This window comes from Perognathus longimembris, chromosome 2 (genome assembly GCF_023159225.1).
Source record: "Perognathus longimembris pacificus isolate PPM17 chromosome 2, ASM2315922v1, whole genome shotgun sequence".
NCBI classification, from domain to species: Eukaryota; Metazoa; Chordata; class Mammalia; order Rodentia; family Heteromyidae; genus Perognathus; species Perognathus longimembris.
This window is the reverse complement of record NC_063162.1, coordinates 10,021,064-10,044,783: the sequence shown is the minus strand read 5'-3', so window position 1 is coordinate 10,044,783 and position 23,720 is coordinate 10,021,064. Positions and strand designations below refer to the sequence as shown.

General features: G+C 38.9%; 1 protein-coding gene across 4 annotated transcripts in view; it reads right to left on the bottom strand.

Annotated features, from left to right (window-relative positions):
• Window positions 1-22,372, bottom strand: part of Fam204a (family with sequence similarity 204 member A) — a 30,516-nt gene extending 8,144 nt beyond the window's left edge. Inside the window, exons 1-6 of one of the 4 annotated variants that reach the window (XM_048338151.1) lie at window positions 22,297-22,372; window positions 16,807-17,132; window positions 16,067-16,154; window positions 15,908-15,938; window positions 15,653-15,752; window positions 7,464-7,553 (exon numbers count right to left, since the gene is read on the bottom strand). In XM_048338151.1, coding sequence (XP_048194108.1) covers window positions 7,464-7,553; window positions 15,653-15,752; window positions 15,908-15,938; window positions 16,067-16,154; window positions 16,807-17,132; window positions 22,297-22,357 — 696 coding nt within the window. In that variant the 5' untranslated portion in view covers window positions 22,358-22,372. Of the gene's footprint in view, window positions 1-7,463; window positions 7,554-15,652; window positions 15,753-15,907; window positions 15,939-16,066; window positions 16,155-16,806; window positions 17,133-21,764; window positions 21,859-22,296 lie in introns of those variants that run through there. The other 3 variants (XM_048338154.1, XM_048338152.1, XM_048338153.1) reach the window with 3 other exon arrangements.
• Window positions 22,373-23,720: the final 1,348 nt, after the last annotated feature.

Here is a 23,720-nt window from a genome sequence, read left to right as displayed (position 1 = left end):
AACAAAAGAATTGCTTCATTGTTTCTCGGTTCAATTTGTTATTTTTTGCAAACACAATAGCTCTGATCAGATTTAAGTTTGATAGCAACTCTAAAATTTAAGTTTAAACATTTGAGTATATGTTTCAATCTGAACTCCAGATATGATCATAGTTCAGGTACTTTGATGGATAAATCTGTCAAATTTTTATTGTTCAAGAAGGTAACATTTGGAGGGGGAATTTAGCTCTTCTTCCATCAAGAGCACATACATCTACATAAAAGTAATAACCGAAATGAAAAGGGGTGGACTGTATGCAGTCAAACCCTCGCAGGAAAACCAAAGCCTAGTAATAAACTTGACTAGGAAAAATCCTGATTGCTACAGCACATACTATAGCATACAAGAACATTTCTGAGGAAGGACTCCTTTTCAGATATTAGCACAAAATGCAGAGCCTATCTCCTCAAATGTACACATAACTAGTGAAAATGCTTGCAGATTTTCTGAGCAATAGCTCAGAAATTAATACTCTGCTCAAATTTAGTGAACACTGAATTCACTTAGTTATGGAAGAATGCAGTTTACTTCAGTTTAATTTTTAAAAGCTAGCTTCTTTACCAAAGTATCTATAAACTACTGTTTTGAAATAAATGCTCAAGCAACCTACTTTATCAAATTTGTGGTTTAACTTCCTACTTATATCTATAAAAAGGCTAATATTAAAACTATACATATAATCATTTCTACCTGTGATACTTTGGTTAGATTCTAAACAAGTGTTATGTTTAACAGCAAGTCACTGTCCTGAGTCTTCATTTGTAAGTTAGATAAAATAAGCTTTAAAATGAGATATTTTATCCTATCATTAAATCTAAAGGTTTTGGCCTGGCTGAAGATGGCAGAGGATTATAACTAAACTATCTCAGACATGAATATTAATATCTTACAAATCCTCAAAGAACAACATGACTACTATTTGCAGGTTGCACAATATTATTATATTGTCACAACATTTAGTATTGGTATTTTCAAAAAGTCAAGTTTACTTCATGCTGCCAATGAGTATCCTATTTTAGTTCCTTACAGAAAAAGTACCACCTTTAAGGGCATAAGCCGTACAAAGTTCAAATTAAATTTACAAGTAGCCCCCATGCATTTTCTGCTTTGACAGTATACAGGTAGAACTGAAATCTGCTGAGTACTACACGTAGTTAATGTAGGCATGACTCATCTCGGTGAGAACACGCTTCTGCTGCCAAACCAAGTTGGCCTGAAACTCCAGCAGCTAACAAGAAAATACTTAAGAGAAAAATTCTCCTTATAAATTATGAGATTTGAACGAACTACTGCCTGCTTAGTTCAATCTAGGCTTTAGTATCTAATTTCAAAATATTTGTTTTGATGGATTTGTATAAATTGGATGATGTATATTGCAACAAATATCCCATGTCAGAAAACACAGTACCAAAGGATGGTACTTTCAAGGATCTCCTTACAAAATACGAGATTCAACCTAACTACTGCCTACTGAGCTCAATCTAAGCTTTAGCACTTCACTTCAAAATATGAACTTCCATGTCTAGAGTTAATAAACCACAAATACAAATATGCTCAAATATGTGTGTGTGTGTGTGTGTGTGTGTGTGTGTGTGTGTGTGTGTTTAAAGAAAACTTTTTAGCCAGGTACTGGTGGCTCACACCTGTAATCCTAGTTACTCAGGAGGTTGTGATCTGAGGATTGTGGTTAAAAGCCAGCCCAGGTGGGAAAGTATATGAGACTCATACCTCCAATTAACCACAAAAAGCTGGAAGTGGAGCTGTGGCTCAAAGTGGTCGAATGCTAATCTTGACCACAAAAGTCCAAACCCTGAATGCAAGCCCCAAGACTAGCACGAAACTTGAAGTCATCTGCCCAGCCAAATTTGAATATGTCCTCCTATTTCCTGCATTTAAGGAATGCTTGCTGTGTCATGACAATAGCACACTGACAGCCTTATTTTGGCAGATTGTTTTTGAAGAACTGTTTCCAAGGCCTATTTGCACACATGACTCTACTTCTGGCCTTATTTACTTTTTTCCAAAATGAATACTGCCCTATTGGTCTCACAGGCTTATAAATGTTAAACACCAAAAATTTGTTTCACTTATTATGCTTGGAAAGGGCTTTAAGAACTCTAGGGTCTGTGTCTCTGAGCAAAGGCTTTATCAGCTGGTCCCAGTCACTGCTACTTGGGGAGAAAAAAACCAGTACTGATTAAATCAAACATATCTGGTTTCCAAAAGGACACCTACCACAAAGTATACACTTAATTCGTAAAGGGCTTCTGTCCTAAACTTACACGTCTCCAAATTTCACTACCTTATCTACAATGACTTGTGCTAAAGGGATGGATATGAGATTTCAAACATCAAACTAAACTGTCCATTCAAGAATCTAATACTGGTTATTCGTCATAGATGATTAATTCAGCATCAATGTCTTTCCAATGTCTGTGTCTGAACAGCAAACGTTTTCTTGATGTCTTTCCACTTATCCAAGAAAAATTACAGGACCCAAATTATTATTTTATCTGTAAATCAGAGTTGTTGTTTTTTAATATCATACTAAATAACGTTAAGTTTCCTTTACTGGAACAAAGCTTTATATTTGTATGGAAGTGAAAAGGACAACTAAGAAAAATTTTTGCTATCTTTACAAGTGCCAAAAATATCAGGCATTTCCTAAAGCAATCTCACTTGTTAAGAAGTATGGAAAACACAGTCAGTATTATAAAATTCCTATTTATAAAATAGCAGGATGACAAAACACCAAAACAACTTTCCCATTCTTAAACAATCATTTCTAAGGGCTCAATGCTTTGCTTCTGGGAGTTCCAGCCAGGCAACTGCATACATAAGGTAAGCTCACTGGTGTATGTGTGGGGCAGGCAGGCCACGCTGTTGCAACAATGCTACTGCTCACAGTGTCACATGATGATCTCTTTCCAGCCCAGCACATCATTTAGAACATTACCTCGGTTTACTGAGAGATTTAACATGGATTCAGAAAGGGACTATAATCCAAGATCTCAAGCTAAGTTGGCTTGCTAAGTTAAAATAAAAAGTACTACAAACTGGTATTTTAAAGATCCAAAGTTGGGTTGGGATGTACCTTAGTGGAAAAGAGCTTGCCTAGCACCTAGAGCAATGCCAATGCTCTGGGTTCAATCCCCAGTAGCAAAAAAGAAATCACACACACACACACACACACACACACACACACACACACACACACACACGTTAAAGTCTAAGTATTCATAATAATTATCCAAGCAAGAAAAGACGTTGAAAGAGTGACACTGATCAAGATGCATTGTATTCACAAACTGCTTTGTTGAATGAGAACTCCTCTGTATAGCTCCTTAAAATAATTTAAAAAAAGTTTTAGTAATAAATGCTAAAACTAATGTGGAAGTATGGTAAGAGAGAATACTTGCAGTCTCAGACTACTTCTCATCTCCTTGTAAAATACTCACTCATTGCCCAGGGAAAAATACCACCTTAATTAAATAATCAAAGTAACACTATCACACAGTGAGACAAAAGACAATGTATGCCCCTGGACAGCTTGCATGGAAAAGGCTACACCATACTTCTGTAAATAATCATAAACAAACATCGGATAAATCTAGGGGTGTGCACAAACACTGGCCTCTACTCCTCAAATGTGTTAAGGTTTTGAGAAACTATTTCAGATTAAGGAAACCTAACAGTAAAAATAAATGTCAGATGAAAGAGTATGTCAGAAACGTCAGACTAGAGAAAGCAAAATTTCCCTCTTTTGGGAGGTAAAGTGTGGGTGGGCAGGAGGCAGTTCTAAGGCATGAAACAGGGCCTAGAGCTCTTGCACTTGGCTTTTCTTGAGCCACACCTCCAGTTCCAGCTTTTTGCTGATTAAATGACAATAAGAGTGTCACAGATTTGTTTGCCTGGGCTGGTTCTGAGCCTGGATCCTTAGATATCAGTCTCTTGAGTAGGTAAGATTGTAAGATGTGAGCGACTGATGCGCCAAAATTTTCTTTGGTATCAAAAAAAATTAGTAGGAAAATTGCACAATAAAACCATTTACAGGGGGCTGGGAATGTGGTTTAGTGGTAGAGTGCTTGCCTAGCATGCATGAAGCCCTGGGTTCAATTCCTCAGTACCACATAAGCAGAAAAAGTCAGAACTTGCACTGTGTCTCAAGTGGTAGAGTGCTAGTCTTGAGCAAAAGAAGCCCAGGACAGTGTCCAGACCCTAAGCTCAAGCCTTGGGACTGGCAAAATAATATAATAATAATTATTATTATTTACAGATTAGAGGAAACCTTTACAAACATTCTAATTTTCTTCAAGTCTGAAATAATTTCAAAATTTCATTAAAAAATTTAAAATGTGTTTAACTTAAAATTTCAATATTCCTAAATGTGTTAAAAGGACTTGGAACCTACAGTGACATGAATGTTTCTCTGTGAATTCCAATTGCTTCCGGGAAGGGCGCCAATAAACAGAAACAGATAGTAAGGAAAATGCTGGCCACAGATGGATCATATGGTACCATACTTTAATAGTGGGGCCTGAACTGTCTTACCCTTTACTTTCAAGTCTTACTACAATCACTAGTATCTCCATCTTAGTCAGAATCCAACAGCAACCAATAACATGTTGCTTTACGTTTTAAAGGAACCCAAGATTCAACCTATATGTGGAATTCACAGAGACAGAGAGATGTCTGTGTCAAGGGATGGGTGAAGGAGAGAGAGGAGTTACTACTGGGTACAGAGTTGTGGTTTTTACAAGGTAAGAGTTCTATACATAGATGCTGGTAATGCTTGCACAACCTGAATGATTTTAAAGGCATTAAATCATACACTTAAAAGTGCCTAAGTAGCAATCTGATGGATTATTTTACCACTATAAAGAACAGCTTTTAAAAAGTCAACTTATGAGCTGGGTACTGGTGGCTCATGCCTTAATCCTAGCTACTCAAGAGGCTGAGATCTGAGGATTGCAGTTTGAAAACAGCCCAGAAAGGAAAATCCACAAGACTCTTTATCTCCAATAAACTATTCAGAAAGAGCTGGAAGTGGCACTGTGGCTCAAGTGATAGAGTTCTAGCCTTGAGTAACAAAGCTCAGGGACAGTACCCAGGACCCGAGTTCAAGCCCCAGGATCAACAACCCACCCACCCCCACAACAAAAAATTGTCAACTTATTTTTTGAAAAGCCAAATAGCTATTTATTGCTTGGTTCTTATTGATGTCCAAGCTGAAACTGACAACTTCATTATTTCCTTTATGTTAGCCATTAATACAGAGCACACACATTACACACAGTAAAATTTAAGGTGACAAATGATTTAAAAAGTGTTTTAAAATGATAATTCTATTATCTCTAAGCCTCTCTTCTGAATTTATTTTTTCCCTAAGAAAAGAATCTAAAACTTGAGCTGGGCCTGGTGTCTTACACCTATAATCCTAACACTTAGGAGGTTCAAGGTGAGCCTGAGCTCACAGTGAGATAGACTGTCTCAAAAACTAAAACAAGCAACAAATAAATAAAGCCCCCAAGATCTTTAAGGCTTGTGGTCAAAAATAGGGAAAATGTGGGCAGCCACCAAAGTACTAGCAGAGGTGGATTTCTGGCCCGTGATAATGGCCAGGGCAGCAGTACTTCCATAGAAGAATCTACTGAAGTAAGTTTATCTGGGGTCTGTGTGAGTTAGACTATGGAGGATAACCAGCACTTTATAACTTTCTATGTAACTAAACATGAAGAAGCAGCTTAAGAATGAGGTGAGAGAGGTAAGGACTCAGGCATCCAAAATAACTAAAAGAGGCTTTCCTAGAAAGAAAAAGAAATTACAAATATCAACAAACACTTGCCAAAATCAATGCTTTCCTCTGTCTGGCCCTGGCCCTTGTTCCCTACCGCTAACCCCAGAGAATGAAGTTCGGCATCTTCTTGTGACCTTCTCTAGTTGGAAAAAAAGAGTATTTACATATACCTATTTGTTTTATGCTATAGACTACAGGGAGAAAGGGCTGAAAATTCTTTAAGGTTGAAAAGCCTGTGCAGAATATGCAACAAGAAAGTATTTTGGTAAAGATTAAGAAAAGGGACCTAAGGACACAGTTGCTATCAGTAAGAATGAAACTAAAGGATACAATGCCTCACACTATAATCCTAGCTACCTGATAGGTAGAAACAAGAATTGCAATTTGAGGCCAATCCAGCAAATAAAGTTTAGAGACTCTATCTCAATAGAAAAGGTTGGGCACAATATGTGGTACATACTGTCATCTCACTTAAGGATCTAAATCTCACTTAACAAATATAAATAAAAGGACTGTAGTCCATACTGGCCCAGGCCAAAAGCAAGACTCTACCTCACAAATAACCAGAAAACAATGATTCACACCTATAGTCCTAGCTACTCAGAAGGCTTAGATCTGAGGATCTCTGTTCAAAAGCAGCACAGGTAGACAAATCCAAGAGTCCTAGCTCAAATTAACTATAAAAAAGCTAGAAGTATCCAGGAAATAGAAACAAGAGGTTTTTCTTTGTTGCTGTTTTTCTTTTCTTTTACTCTGGTTTGTTTATATGTTTGGGGGAGGGTACAGAAATGGAGAGAAAAAGGGTGAACAAATCAGCAGTGGTACTCAGTAGATAGACACTATGTTGAAAATTAACTATACAACTTGTAGGTGTTACTGGGGGACAGCGAGGGAAGGAATGATACTGTCCAAAAAGGAATGTACTCATTACCTGATTTAGGTAACTATAAACCCTCTGTATATATCACCTTTATAATCTCAATAAAAAATTGCTTTAAAAAAAAGCTAGAAAACCTGGCTCAAGTGGCAAAGCATCAGCCTCAGGCAAAAAAGCAAAGTAAAAGTTGAAAGGCTGGGGAAACTGACAGAAAGTGAAGGAAGGGGTGACATCATCCAAAAAAAAAAGTATTCATTACTTGACTTATGAAATGGTAACTCCTCGGTGCAACATCTTAATAATAACAATGAAAGTATATTTTTTTAAAGTGAAAGGCTGGGAGTTAAAGCTCTTATACCTGCACAAAAACAAAAACAAAACCCAGAAAAAAGGCTAAGAGATGTGGCTCAAGCAGTAGAGGGCCTGCCAAGCAAGCACGAAACACTGAGTTCAAATTCCAGTACTTCTAGGATATTAAAAAAAAAAAGAAAGAAAGAAAATAGCCTCTCTGATTTAGGTGATATGAAGGTCAAATATCAACTATGGATTATTTCAAACCAAGTTTTAGACCAGAATTTTTAAACATTAAAGACAAAAACAAAGTACATTTTAAAGCAAGCATAAATGAAGGAAGGGGACAAAAAGAAAAATCTTAAGTCAACTATTTCAATACTGAATTTCTTATCACAAAAAGAAAATATATTCACTTGCCAAAGTCTGGAAATACAAGGTCTAATCTGTTTAACTCACCTCTCGCGTAGCTAGCTGGTTGCTGAGGTCCTCAGCCTTCTCAACATCCCACTCCTCCACAGCCTGGTCTATCCTCTTTTCAAGACCTGACTAGAAAGAAAAGGAAAGATCCAAATTAAGGACAGCAAAGAAAATCAAGCATTTGCTAGCCAAGACTATATCACAGTACTACACCAAATGCATTATTTACAGAGATCATTTCTCTCTCACAATCAACTAGTAAGGTAGGCAGTAGCTATTATTCACTTTTACAGATGAGAAGTCTCAGAAACAGTAAGTGACTTACACAAAGTGACCTAATTTCTCAAACCAACAATAAAAGGACATGCAAATTCAGATTTTGTGTGTGTGTGAATTCAGCGCTTTTGCTTAATAAAGTTAGAATAGTTAGAAATTATGTAGTGCTTAAGGTTTAGGGCCCTTATATGGCAGACCTGGGTTTGTTACTATGAGAAAGTTGACTTAATCCTATATTCCCTAAATGTCACCTCATGTGTAAGGATGAGGAAACAGAGCCTTAAGTGCCAAGCACATATATGCAAATTTGCTCAGAGTCTACATTCTCAACACTCTCATTCCTACAGTATGTTCAACTCAATACCCTTTATATGGACTGTGGACCTAACTATGTTGATATTACTGGTAAGAGGGGTTTTGTTTGCCTATGAAAATGTCTTAATTTACTAAAGGTGCTTTCAGAAATCACAATTCAAGTTTTTGTAATAATAGTTCATAAATAAAATTTTCATGGGACTCATCATTCATGTAAAGACCCTTTGACATAAATGAATTCAAGCATGTGAAAATAGTTACTAAAGAAAATTTGTAATAGTTAATATATGCTCTCTGTAAGACAATTTTATCTAACAGTCGCCTACCTTGTGTATCCAACACAGTTAAGATTGTATTTCTTAAGGACTTTGCTCTTGTTATTTAACAGCAGAAGGGCTAAAAAACGTCTCCTCTACCAGAACACTGCTTTGTTATAACTGTCAACTGAAATTTTGTTCCTGTATCCTTTGTTAAAATGAAGCCACAACATAATGTACCTAGAAAGATTACAGGCACAAAGACCAGTGAGGTCATAACTGATGTCCACGAATGTTCCCTTCCATCTAGTTCCTTCGCACAACTCTACCTAAAGACCTGGAAAACGAACCAGCTTCTATGCTCATTTCCACATACTGGGAGACCTTCACTTAATTATCCTTGGTAATTTTTGACCCTATGACACATGTCTCCAATGCCTGCCTTCTCCTCATTCTTGTCCAATTGTCCAGATATTTCTCTTTTCTTAGTCCTGGACTCTTTTCCAACATCTTTGCTTTTCAGGAATCTCTGACTCTACTCATCTCAGAATTCTATACACTTAGGCCAGTGCCACTCTAATTGTACTTGAAGTACCATTCTGGTCTTGTCAATCCATCAACTATTCTGGTCCATGCAAAGCTAAGGAGCTTAGGCTTATGCTTATGCCACAATGCAAATCAACTTCCTGAGTGTTTTGACTAGATGACTGTTTCCTCAACCTCATTTCTAGATATACCACACTTCCTAATCTATTCACATTTGCCATTTTGTCAACATACCTGTTGCTCTAATCAGCTTCCTTTTGAAAAATCTCATTTACTAGCTATTATCAAATGCTACTAACTTCTCTATTTCCCTATACTTCTCTGTTTCCCCATAGACCTGCCACCCCTCCCCACACCCACACTAGTGGGCTCTCCACTCTACACTGTCATTGTACCATATGAGTCCTTTTGGCACTTACTGATCTGACATACTGCCTGTTTTTTCTCTTGAGTTCTATGATCAGTCAGGACATCACTGGCTTGGTGTAGTCCCAAATCTACCCAGTTCCACCCACACAGGTCGTACTCAGTCTGTGCTACTAAACTCAGGTTCATATGCAGTAATTCATGATAATGAAAGGACCACACCCAATGTTCCCATGTTGGGACAATTTTAACATATCTATCATCTTGAAGTCCTCAAAAGAATTCCAATACAGTAATATCAAGGCAATAATGCCCTTCTGATCAAAAATTTTAAACAAGTGTTATTACATTCATGTAATTCTATCCAGTTACTAACAAATATTGCTTGTAGGCTGAGAAATATCTTCATTTTGGCTTCCAAAGCTTAGTACAATACCTACACTTAAAACCACATATTGCTGGGGATGTGGTTTAGTGGTAGAGTGTTTGCCTAGCATTCATGAAGCCCTTGGTTTGATTCCTCAGCACCACATAACCAGAAGTGGCGCTGTGGCTCAAGTAGTAGAGTGCTAGCCTTGAGCAAAAAGAAGCCAGGGACAGTGCTCAGGCCCTGAGTTCAAGCCCCAGGACTGGAAAAAAAAAATTACCAATCTAGACAGATGCCAGTTGCTCACACCTGTAAGCTACTTAAAAGGATAAGATCAGGAAGAATGCAAAGACTCAAAAACTTTACCTCAACCATTACCTGGGCATTGTGCTGTACATTTGTCATTAGAGCTAAGAACAAGGGCTGAGATGAGGAGGATCATGGTTCCAGGCCATCCCGGACAAAATAAGTTGGTGATGACAGCCCATCTCAAAAGAAAAGGCTGGGGATAGTGGCACTGTCATCTCACCTATGTGAAAATATTTATGTAATCCAGGCTAGGCCAAGCAAAATGCAAGACCCTCTTAAAGATAACCAAAGCAAAAAGGGCTGGTGGTTTAAAAGCAGGAGAGTACATGCCTAGCAAGTATGAAATCCTGAGTTCAAACCTCAGTACAAAAATAAATGAATGAATGAATAAATACAACATCCATTTCCTTAAGCCATTCTGACCAGGAGAATATAGTCACAGCTCTGGTAATCAGGTCATTCTCCCACATCTCGGACCCCTCAAAGAAAATGAGAGTGTTGGCTGAGATGGTCACAATGTCTTCCTAGAAATAAAATCCTAGATATTTACTAAGGTTTTCAACTTTGCTTTTAGCTTTCACAAATTGTTTTTAAAAATTTAACAACATTTTTCTAGATATAACTGTTTTCCCTTTTTCTCTTCTTTCTTACAATTTACTATAGAAAAATATAATCATTTTTACTTTGAAAATGTTCTGCTTCTATATATACACTCAAGTTTTTGTATCTGTAAGAACACATTAACATTTCAAATACAAATGCATTTAAAATGCTTCTATTATATAAAAAAAAAATCTCCTTAAGACTTTCAGTTCGCAGAAGTGTACCAAAAGCACTGCTGTTGAGCCCTAGTGTCAGATACTAATTCATGTACTAAGCAACCCTGGCTGAGTTTCTAAATATCTGTGGGTTGAAATTAGCACACATGCAATGAAGCAAGAATCAAACCACACTCTGTGCAAGGTACAATGTTAGGGTCAAGAAAATATCTAGTCCAGTTTTCAGAATACAGTAATCATTTGATAAGTAATAAACTTTCTAAATACTAAGATGTCTTTAAGGCCAAAAAGAGCTTAATCTCTACATTGCTACAGACTTCACCATAGTTCTTCAAGGACTCAGATCCAAGTCCAAGTCCTAATAGTTCAATTCTAGGTAAGAAAGTAGTGGGCTGGGGATATGGCCTAGTGGTAGAAGTGCTTGCCTCCCATACATGAAGCCCTGGGTTTGATTCCTCAATACCACCAAAAGTGGTGCTGTGCCTCAAGAGGCAGAGTGCTAGCCTTGAGCAAAAAGAAGTCAGGGACAGTCAGTGCTCAGGCCAAGTCCAAGCCCCAGGACTGGCCAAAAAAAAAAAAAAAGCTTGAATAGTAAGGCTTTTTAAAACCTTTTAATTTGGACCCCAGAGTAGCTTTTATCTGACATATCCAGGATATCTTCCATAGCAGAAAAGTGGTAGGAGGGACTGGGCACTGTAGAGAGCTGTACTGCTAAGGGTACATCTAACTTTTTTGGCTAGAATTACTTTTGCTTAAGATATGTCTCAACACAGACAAAGAAACACAGGGATGGCATTTGGCCACAGGTTGAAAAATCCATCTAAGGGCGGTATCCAGCAGGTTCTCATGAGGCAACAACTACCCTCTAATTAAAGAAGCTTTGCTGCAGACGTCAAGATGGCACGACTACAAACGTGACCACAATTTACGGGCACTAGGGTTAATATTATGAACTCATATGTGCACATGCAGAAAATCTTTAAATATGTGATTAAAATTCTTTAAGCCAAACCATGCCACAATATATTTTTACAGTAATCTTATTACTAAATGTTTCTTTAACTGAATATATTCAACTTTTGAAACATAATACTGATAAATTACCTACTGACATTTGCTTTCTAAATTTAAATATGTAGGAAAAACAAGCCAGTTTCTCAAAAAAAATGAGATAAGGACAATATAAATACAAATAATTTATTAATAAATTATATATATGATTCTGTTACCTTTCTATATAAATAATTCTTAAATCATTTGAGGTAGACAAGCAAAAACTAGTAAGTTCAGCTATTATATCAGTAAAATCTAGCCTTAGGACCAAATGTGTGTTTAGTGTTCCTTTGTTTACCTGCTGTTTATACTGTCTGGTCAGTCATACTGAGTATCAGATTCAACATCTGGGTTACAGAGTAACATGGGCCCTGTCTGCACTCCTCTCAGGGATCAAGAGAGAATGCTTTGTAACTGACACCAGGTGAACTTCAGAGTACCACAACACAACACTCCCCACCCCTACAACTCCCTCCTCATCTACTCAAGGCAACCTTAGCTTTCCTCTGATCCATGTGCTGGAGTTCTGCATTCGAGTCTGGACAAAAAAGTGCTTCACTAACAGATAAAAATGTTTGAAAAAGCTACACTACTCAACAGCAGCTCATAACAACTTTAAACCAAAGACGCTGCAAAGTAACTCTAAGAATTAGTAAAAATACCTTTAAATTCTCAGGCCAAAAGGTATCCACAATGACTGCTGACTAATCAAATTGAGTCAACTAAAGAATACCTGAGACATTTATGGTAAAATTAACGAGTGAAATTTACTCTACATAAATTCCCATATAGATTTAAAATAATTATGCTATGATTAAGAATTCTTAGTAAGTCCCACACCTGTTGCCAGAAACACAATTATAGCTTATTTAGCGCAAAGAACATTTTTAAACTGGATATTAGATGATTACATTTAAAAGATGCACGCCTTTCTGCATTGTGTGGCAAGCAGGGGACAGCAGAGCTTTTAATACATATTCTTGTTCTCCATTAAGCAACAGTTTCAACTTGGCACTGTTCCAAAGGAAAGGGGTAAGAGGACTGCATGACAGACACAAAATTAAGAAGTTTGTTTTGCTTTACCATTCTTGAGGGTTTTGACTAAAAACAAAATAAAAAGGCTCTCTGAGAGAGGTTAACAGATGAATCTCTGCTGCAGCAAAAATAAAAGAATGGACTACACAAATCCATGCTTAGTTTTTCCTATGCTGTATGGCAGGTTTGCTCAATCCTCACTAGATTTCCTGAGCAGAGTTACCATCCTAGACTTTCATTTATCCATAGCTTTCATCTTGGTGCCTCCAATAGGGATATCTTATAAGGAGTATTTACTGTTGGATTCACAGTAGACACTTCACCATGACTGCAAAAGAGATGCCATGTAAAACCATGATCCTAAACCAAAGAATCAGTGTGGACTTGCTGGTATTCAATTACAGCACACTCCCAAAAGCAAATGAGATAATTTGGCTTCACTAAATCCTCCCTTTTCTTTCATGCTTGCATTTATTTGTACATCTTAAATGCTAGCAAAATCCTGGACAAATACAAGCCTGGCCACAATATCTCCTTGGCTAGAATACTGCCATAACTTTCTTAGCCAGATGCCTTTATACAAAGCAAGGTCTATATTATGAGAACTCAAATTTATATATTTAGATCACTGGGACTTAGAGCCATTTTCCCTTTGAGATCTCACTTTTAAAATGGCCTTTGACTCATAATATTCTGCTACAATACGTCTAAAGAATAATACAAGATAGAACACTTAATTCCAAAAACTGAGCTGTTTAAAATATTTTGTATAAAAAATCCCTATACCTCTACAAATTCTAGACAATAAATACAAATATGAAAATAAGTATAAACTAGCCATATTTGGCCAGGATTAAGAAGGTACAATTTCATATAGGATAATAAAATTCTAATAGACTGCAAAACCTATCCCTGACATTTCTGCTTTTAGAATGGCTAAAAGTTTATCATCACTTCAACTTTACTAGGAAACAAACATTCTAAAGTCAATGAAGGAATGAGAAAACATAAATACTCTAATAAATAAATATCAAAGGTCACTTAACTCACAAGTAAAACTTTAAAAAATCCCTAGGGAATACAATATTTAACCATTCAACCTCTCCAAGAACTACTCAGTGACTGCCAGAAATAGACCATGGACCAGGATGGTCAGCATGATCCTCCTCCTTGATGCTTTAGAAAAGATCTCATACAATCAAGAGCAGCCCTGGTCACAATGCCCTCCCCCAGCCCACCACAATCACAAGGGTCAAGTATACTTCCAAAAGGTCACTACCCCTTGTGCAGTGAGCCCAGGAAACTCATGAGCAGTGTCATGAAACCTGGGTTTTCCTTTCAACTATGCCAGTGATCTTCTTTGCAGGAAATTCATCATTTCTGGGTCTGCTGGAGGTAACTGCTCAGTAGCAGTAATTAGCTACAGAAAGTGCTTCTGGTTCCAATTACCCAATGTTCTAGGGACGATATTTGGATGATAAAAATTCTTTAGAAAGCTGGAAAAAAAGAGTCACATGTGGTGGTGTACACCTATAGTTGAGGCTACTGACAGACTGAGACAGGACATCATTTGAGTCCTAGGAATTCAACACCAACCTGGGCAAGATAACAAAATTCCATCTCAAGAAACAAAACAAAACAAATCACATGTAAAATTATATTGTGACAGCCCTTTAATGTATGTGGCTTCAGTGCTACAATATCACCAAATGATGAATTAAAAAAGTATCTGTCTAGGGCTGGGAATATGGCTTGGCAGTAGAGTGCTTGCCTAGCATGCACGAAGCCCTGGGTTCGATTCCTCAGCTGGGCGAGGCACTGTGGCTCAAGAGGTAGAGTGCTACCCTGGAGCAAAAGGAAGCCAGAAATAGTGCTTAGGCCCTGAGTCCAAGCCCCAGAACTGGCAAAACAAACTATCTATCTAAACTGTGTACGAGATACATTACACTTGGGCTTCAACTAGCCTACATCTCTAGCCCTACTACTCAGCACTTGATTTCCATGCTCTAAGAGCCTGTCAACTTACCCTATGTGAATAGGAGTTAATCCTTCAAGCCTTTTCCACATTCTACAGACGACACCTCAAGTTCAGAGTCTCCTATCAGTCTCTACCTCATGATATCTTTCACCTACTCTGTCCTATATTCCATTTAAAACCCTGTCCCAAACAGAACACTGGCTATGCCCCAGTCTCAATATTATTCTGCCTCCTAATCTTTCTCAACTTCCCAACTAGCATCATTGCACACCATTTTCAAAGGTAAAACCTTGAATGGTTCTCTCCTAACATCTAATAAGTGATAGAGTCAATTATACTTTTCCACTATACCTCAAATAAATCCATCCATTTCTCCATCTTCAGCAGTGCCAGTTTTGTTCAAACCATCGCCATCTTGACCCAAGAATAGTCTATTTAAGCTTTTCTTATTTACTTTTACTATGCCACAATCTATTTTCCATAAATAAATCATGTCACTCTCTTGATTTAAAACTTTTACTAGTGGACTAATTTCTCTGTGAACAAAACCTATTTCCTTACTATGTCTTCTAGGTCCTACCCTAGCTTGGTCCCAGCCTGCCTCTGCTTGACTCCCTTCCAACCAGGCCAGCCTTCTTAAAGTTAGCAAAGGTCCCAGGAAGTTCTTTTCCCATGTTATCGATCATTCTGTAGGAAGCCTTTGCCTATTGTTACAGCTGCAATTAGAATGGCCTTTTAAGAAAAACTTTAAAGCGAAGCCCTCATTTTAATATTTTCACAATTGTTCTTTTCCTTGCTCAGAGTTTTAAGCTTGATATCCACTTGCATATCTAGCACCTTTTTAGCACACAGTACTAAAAATTCTTGGAACAAATATCTTAGTTCATATAAAGCTAATCACAAGTATGTTCTACTAACTAATATAAGTTGCAACTAAAAGAGCTTACCTTTTCAACCTTTTTCTTTTTCACAGGAGGTTCAAATCTATCATTGGCTCCGAAATACTGAGTAAGCTCCTTCCATTGGGCTTCATTTGAGGACTGTTCACTGGAAGAAGATATAGTCCTATTTACAAGAAATGCACTTATTTTCACTTTTACTATTTTAAGGTGGTTTTTTACAAGTATTATCCAAGTATTATCTTTAGCTATTTGGACAAGTTCTGTAATATTTCTGTTTTAACTAACTTAAACTATACCTACCTATGAGATTCTTTTTCGTTCTTCAACTTATCTGAAAAGAATTCAGAGTGTTAATACTTAAGTATTCAGTTGTTATTTCAAAATCAGGTTTTAAGAAACTACTTAATTTAGTAATAATTTCCATTAGCACCAGACAATCTAAATTTGAAATAACATCACCTTTTCTGGAGCGCTTTCTTTTTCTCCCTCTGAATCTTGAGGCTGAAATTTTCTGTTCAGAATGTTTTTTATGCAGTTCTTGAAATTTCTATGTATAAATAAAAGAAAAAAAGCAGTTGAGTGAAAAATATATTTGAAGATCCCCATTCAAAAATGAATAGGTAGCCAGGAACCTGTAATCCTAGTAATTCTTAGCTAATCCTAGTCACATCTGTAATCCTAGCTACTCAGGAGACTGAGATTTGAGGACTGCAGTTCAAAGCCAGTCCAGGTAGAAAAGTCCATGAGTTTCTGGTTGCTAATTAGTCACCAAAAAGCTGAATGTGGAGCTGTGGGCAAGAGGCAGTGTGCTATCTAGCCTTGAGCAAAAAAACCTCAGGGATAGCACTCAAACCCTGAGTTCAAATCTCAAGACTGGCACCAAAAAACAACAACAAAACACCAGAAATACAAATATATATGTTCTTGCCTTTATAAATATACCAGCTTAACAATTCAGCTCTTGAGATACTCTATTCAAAATTCTCACAAATGTTTTAATATTCACTTGTTTTACTACAAATTGTTAGGATAATCTGAAAATGAAACTCAAAAAGAAGTTGGAAACTCATCTATACCATTAGATAAAATAGCTAATTCTGTCTATTTTTCCTTATTTTCATGCAAAACACGAATGAAATTATCTTCAGTGGTCAATGACTCAAAGAACAGTGAAAGCATTCTGAACCCCACTTCCCTACCTGTACCCCAAAGAATACATTCTGTCCAAAACAGAGATACAGGGTAACACAGGCTTTCACAAGAGCACATAGGAGAAAACCTACATTCCACATATTTATAGGAATTCCAGAAGGGCACTCTTCATATGCATTTGCCTGGACCCCGGGCTCAGTTTCTGGCCCATGTTCCGGGAACTCTGAGGCATCTGGTTTCCTGCTGGTCCCATCCTCCTTAACTGCTTGTACGTTAAACTTGGAGTTCTCAGGTATGGCTTCATCTTCAGAATTGGACTCAATATCACTTTCATTTAGGCCAGGAGGCAGTAGCCCACTCCACATCCTTTCTTCTAGAAGGATAAAGATGAATTTAAATGTACATAATAGCCATGGAAACAATTTTGAAAGATATCCCAAGAGCCTAGCAAGTCTATCAATGATCTCTGTGAGTAATCCATCTTAGTCTAAAATGAGGTGAACCCTCCTTATTAAAGCAGCAGTTTAAAAGTCAGTTTAAACAAGTTTGTTATAATATGTATATACAAATAAAATAGGGGCCTGGTTCTCTAATACATGGACAATTCTGTTGAAAAAAGGAAATTCAATAAAACAGTCATTGAAGTTCTAGGGAATTTAAGATTCAACATATTTTAAGTTATATAAAACAAAACATAAAAATAATATAAAACAAAATAAAGGTGGAATTTTTCCTCTATAGTCAAGTGTATAAACTAAAAGAACAATTACTTAAAGGAAAGTTTAAGCTATATAAATTGAAGAGGTATGACAGCAAAAAAAATCCAAATTTTAAATTTTATACAGTTTCCTAAGATAATACTAAATGAAATACAATTCTAACCATTTAACAAAAATGTAGCTCTTAGAATGACAAACTCCATGTGGAAAAGTAATGCTAAAACTGAGGATAGAATTTAGAGTAAGTTACACAGCCCATTCCCAGAGACAACTATTAAGTTTAATAAAAATGATTTTTAAAAGGAGGATGTAATTATTTGCTAAAATTATGGTAACTGAGCACATCATTACTACTGATCTCCATGGCTCAATTCACTCATGCATACATCTTGTGCCAGGCTGTACCTCTCCTGACTTGGTATCAATCTAAAGGAATGGAATAAACAAAAGGTTGTTTTTCTGCCTCGTATTGTGATGAGATATTAAAAGCAATAAAAAAACAAAGTCCACTCTCTTAGTAGGATGACAGGCATCGGTTTTCCTTGTTTTTGAAATGAACTCTTCCACCCAGGTCCAAAATACTCTTGGTTTTTAAGAGGAAGAGCTGAACCAGGTGCCTCTGGCTCACATCTGTAATTCTAACTATCCCGAAGGCTGAGACCTGAGGACTGCAGGTCCAAGCCAGCCTGGGCAGTGAAGTCCACAAGACTCTTATCTCCAACCACCGAAAAGCCAGAAATGGAGCTGTGGCTCAAGCTGTAGAAGTACACTAGCTTTGAGCAAAAAAGTGCAGAGACAATGCCCAGCCAAGCCCCAGTACCAGCACACATATACACACACACACACAAAAAGAGGAAGGACTGGCATCTTTGTGCTCCAACTACCTACTAGTGGTACAAGGAAATCATTTAATACCTTCAATCCTGTTTCTTTATCTCTAACACAGGGATAACTGTATTGCTTAGAGTTCTGATGATACATGGTGATACAATGGTGTTGGAAAAGATACAGGGATCCAGAAAATGTGAGCAAGAAAACCTGACGATCTTTTGGCTATTATTATTTCAATGACCACAAATTACATTTTTATTATTTTGATTATAAGTAGCATCACTCCTAAGACTGTTTTGAAATTTCTAATATTTATGGCCCATTCAGTTAACAATTGATACAATGTGTCTATTTCCCTGATTGCTAGTCTGACATGAAGTTTCTAGGTACAATTGGAAGATATAGACGTGAGGTTACATACAGGTCCTTCTCAAGCACTAGACTTAATTTCCTATTAGACTCCCTTTTTTAAGGTAGAGGCCTAAAATTATTAAAAGCTCTAGGCCCCATAAAACCTGTATCTATCCCTACACCTGGCATATGAATATTCTGATAGAACGAAAGATACCATGTAAAATATGCCAATATTTATACCATAATAAAAATTATTTTTGAAGTAGAATTTATAACACTTTAAAAAATACTTCCTTCTGTTCTAAGAAGCAAAGATGGGAGTGCAGAAATAAGTTCCAACATTACCTTGACACTGCCACATAATATACCTTTAGGCTCATTTGAGTAAAGATAGTACTAAGTAGGGCTGTGTTAGAAAGCACTGCTTCTTCTCCTGTCCACGGCACTCTTTACATGCTCACTGTATACCAAGCGTTCTTCAAGACCTTGAGGACAGCATACAAAACAAGCAAAATTCCAGAGTCTCTGTGGTAATGCTTCTGTGCATCAGCACAAGTGTCACTCAGCCAGACCCTCAACCGGGCCTTCTGCAGGGACAGTGAGCAACACAGCTCTTCAGTGACCAGTTTTGTTTTAACATTCTTGCTCTGGCACTCGTGTGCCTCAAGTGTGGGGAGCAGCTTCAGTACCCTAAAGGCAAGCTTTTCCTCACTGGCCTTCAAGCAGTTACACACACATACACACACACACACACACACACACACACACACGCCTTTTAATGGCTTTTCTGGACTTGCTCATAATTATTTTTAGTTCCCATTGATCTGGCATTTAAAAGTGTCCTCAATTTGGTATTCACCTGGTAAGATAATTCTCTGGGTGTATCCCAGAAGAAAAAAAAGAAAAACACGAAACAAACAACCCCATAAAAAGGAGATGCAGGCAGCTCTGATAAGCATAGATAACGGTGGCTACTCATGAAGGTGTCAGCAAAACAGAGTTGTCTGGGTTAGGAAGCAGACTAACTGCAAACCAGCCAACCAGAGAGGCCCTGGAGTAACTTCTGTCATGGGCTCATGTTTGAAAACACTGTCTTCCTACATAGCATTTACCTGTCATCCATACATTCTGAACTTGGCACCACGTTGAGCCTTCTGTTACTCTGTTCTATGGAGGATGAATCTTTAGTTCTTTGAGGTGCCCCAGTCTGATTCCTCTTAGAGCTTCTTTTGTTATGTTAAGGCAGATAATCCCAAACTACTCTTTAGGAAAGTTCACTCAGCCACATCAAAATGTATAATAGCAAAGAAGCCAAAACTTGATTTTTACATGTAGCTTTATAGTCAGCATCATATAACAGCGAATGCATTAATTTGTAAACATTCAGTTTTTAGCCATTTTAAATTTATTTTTGCCCTGTGATCCAGTTGTACTTTAGATTCCTTTATCTTCCTTTAATCTAAGAAAAATATAAATAATTCTGAGTATCCCTTTTCTGTTTGTAATATTACCTTCTTACTTTCATACACTAGTCACCTCTGAAGATTTATTCTCTTACAATTATTCTACAAAACATTCCATATATCCTTCACACAATACACAGTACTGGACTGACAGCATATTTCTTTATTTGTCCTACTCTGAATAGCTGGGCCTTCTTTCACCTTAAAAACAATCGTGGCCATTATTTAGCATACATTGGCAGAAACCAATGCATTCAGAACAGAGCACAGTTAGCAGTTCCTGATCTATGTTTTTTTGCAATTTTATGACAACAGTATTGAGGATCACTAATATTATCAGTAATTAAAAAATATATTTTACTTTTCCTCCCAGTGAGACAGAAGTACCATCCATCATTAAGTCAAAAAGAGCTCAACTTAGTGAAGCACTAATCTTCAACTCATGTTCAACAGTGATGCACCTTACAAGCCTGATTACCCTAACAATGAACAGATATAGTTTATTACAACAGAGTAAACTATAATGTATTATATAGTTTACTAAATATAAACTCAGAGCATGGAGCCCACAGGGATGTGAAATCATAATTAAAGGGCATAAAAGGATTGGGAACCAATGATTAGAGCAGGAAAAACAATCTTGAAGTCACAAGTTGATTTCTACTCCAGAGCAAGCCACTGCATTTGCCTGGCTTTCCATCCATCAATGTCTAAACAGATGATTTCTGAGATATCCCACTCTTCTACAATGTTTAGCATATTAGTATTGCTAAGTGCTCCAAATGCCCAGAACCACCTCACTCCTTGCTGTAACACACCCCATCTTCTCCAATAACATGCAATTCTGGTTAAGTCCCAATAAGTTTCTTTTCTCTCTCAAAACCCACCCAAGCTGACTCGTTTTTAGAGAAACTGCAGCAACAGGACACTAAAAAAGAAAGGAAACAGAAGATAAAACACTGAGGAAACAAGCAGGCCGCTGTCACACATGGCATGTAAACAAGGTGACAGGCGTTTTTGTTTACCACTAATTCTCTAAAATCACTCTTCCAGTAAAAATTCCTAAGCATACTTTTAATTTTTTTTAAAGATGAGGCTACTGATTGGGATCCTCTTATTTTACAAAAACTAAACCATAAGGCTTCAAATCATGAACTTTTAGAGAACAGAATGGGTCTAACTGTCTTGCATAGCCATATTCTGTACGCAATTAGAAATAACCACAGGAAACGGAATCTTGTCTTAACCAGCCTTCACTAGTCTGAGAGTCCCAGTTCAACGCTTCCACAAATACTCCGTTTCTGTGCTTTGTAATTACTCTACTAAAACGGTTTTAAGCATATAAATTAGCAACATCAATTTAAATGTCTTGTTTTTATGAAACCGAAGTGTTCCCTTTTCTCAAGAAATCACAGGCCTAAGGTCACATCGGAGTTCGAACCGTGTCTGCTTCTCCGGACAAACGATTTTATTTGGCAGGATTCCCGACGCGTGCCCGTGTTTTCATCGCAGAGGTGGTGTGTGGTAGGCGAGGCGTGGTCACACCCTTCCCCGGACCCCTGGCCTCGCTCGGCGATTAACCAGGACACGTCGGAAGGCTCCCCGGGAGGTGGACGTGTCCGCGGTGAGAATACTTACGGGATTACAGGAGAAAGGCACACCGTTGCCCGGCCAGGCCGCACAACCCGCAACTCCGCAGGCTCCTCCCGGGCGACAGGGCCGAGCTCCAAGCCTTCCAACCGGTGGGACCCGGTCCCCGGCTCACACACCCTAAGTGCCGCCCCAGCGGGCGCGACCGGGCTCCCGAGCCGGCGGCGTTCCCGCGAGCCGAGGCCGCCGCCCGGGACGGAGCCACACAGCACACGGGGCTCAGCCTCCCCGCTCGCCCACCCGGGGAGACAGGCCCACCCTGTCTCCCTCCGCCGGGGAAGCCACCGGGAAATCCGCGCCGCCCTCCACACAGGCCGCGGACGGCGCCACGGAGCCCCTCGGAGCGACGCGCACGGAGCCCCGCCGTGGTCTCCGTGGGCCCGTAGCCGGCTCGAATACGATGAGGCCCGGCAGGTGGGCGCTCCCCGCCGCTCCCACAGCCCCCCGCCCCGCCATCAGGACCCGCCTGTGACGGTGTCCGAGCCCGCCCGCAGGCACCCCCGCCACCATCCGTACTCACCGACCGGCAAACGGCCGCCCGGCCGCCATCTTAGGACCCCGTCAACATCGCGCCTTCCCATTGGCTGCAGCGTCTCAGCCAATGGGGCGGGGCCCGCCTAGCCCCGCGGTCGCCATGGGAACGGCTCCGCTTGGCTTCGCTTTCCTATCAACCTGGTGGGCGCTGGGAGCGGGCGGGTTCTTTCTTCTTTCCCGCCCGGTGTTTACCTCGCTGTGTTTCGGTCCCTTCCGAGCGCTTAGGGTTTGTTTGTTTTTATTTTTTTAAATTGTTCCTTCTCTATCCTCGGGCCCTCGGCAGGTCTGTCTGGGTGAGTGAGGAAGGTGCTGACTTGGCGGCGAGTGAACCGTGTTTGCTGCGGGAGGAGGGAAGAATGTCCTGGTGCATTCTAGGCCTTTCTTTTCATCCATTCTTTCCCCCTCCTTCCCTTTCTCGCATTCTCTCAGCACGTGTTTGTGGAATGCTCGTCGTGTGCCCGAGCACCTCGCCCACCCTCCTGGGTGAAGGGAAAACGCCTGGCTCCTGCGCCCCTTGTAAGCGCTGGGACCCAGGCCACAGGCCTGACCCAGCGCGCGCCCTCCAGATGCGTCCCGCATCTCCTCAGTGCCACCAGCGGAGGAGGATCCCTGTGGCACCCCATCCCCCTTCTTCCTCCCCCCTCTGAGGACTGGTTCTGTGGTTCCACAATAGTAGTCATTAAGTATCCTTTGCCATTTTCTTCTGACTGCCTTGGAAAACACGAAGCCTTTAAGGGTTGTAAAAAGAAAACAAAAAAACAAGACCAATTAAATTTATCAGAGTTTAATTGAACAAATATTCATGAATACACAGAAAGGTTAAGAGAGCTGCACCCTTGAGTACGTGGCCTTCATGGGATTTTGTTTGTGTTGTTGTTTTTTTTAAAGATGAAAGTGATGGTAACTAGATTGGTAATAGATGGGCATTTGTCTTAGATCCAATCTAGCTGGCAGACTGTGATTGGCTGAAGATCAGAACATTCATAAATGTCCAAGAACCGGCAACTTACTATAAAAATATACTAATAAGCCGCAGTTTAATCTATGTAGTTATTCAAGGTAAGGAATCGGCTTTCAAAAAAAAACTTAAGAAATATGCCCCAATGTAATTTTCAGTCTTAGCTGTTTTTATTTTTTAACATTAGCAATAATAAATATTCTTTTGTGAATAAGGATTTGCTTGCACTCAATAGTATATCTTGAGTTAACACTAACAGATGAATAAGCCTATTACCTAATAAGTCATCACCCAGTGCACCTCCAGCATCTTCCAAAAGATAATGCCAAGTTTGTGTAGTAGTTTCCTATGAATCTTACTAGACCCTAAAATGGTATGTTTGAGTGGCAGGGTTTCCTTCCCTTGCTCACTTTCTAGAGTAGATGCAAGGCTGACAAAGTTTTCTACCTGAA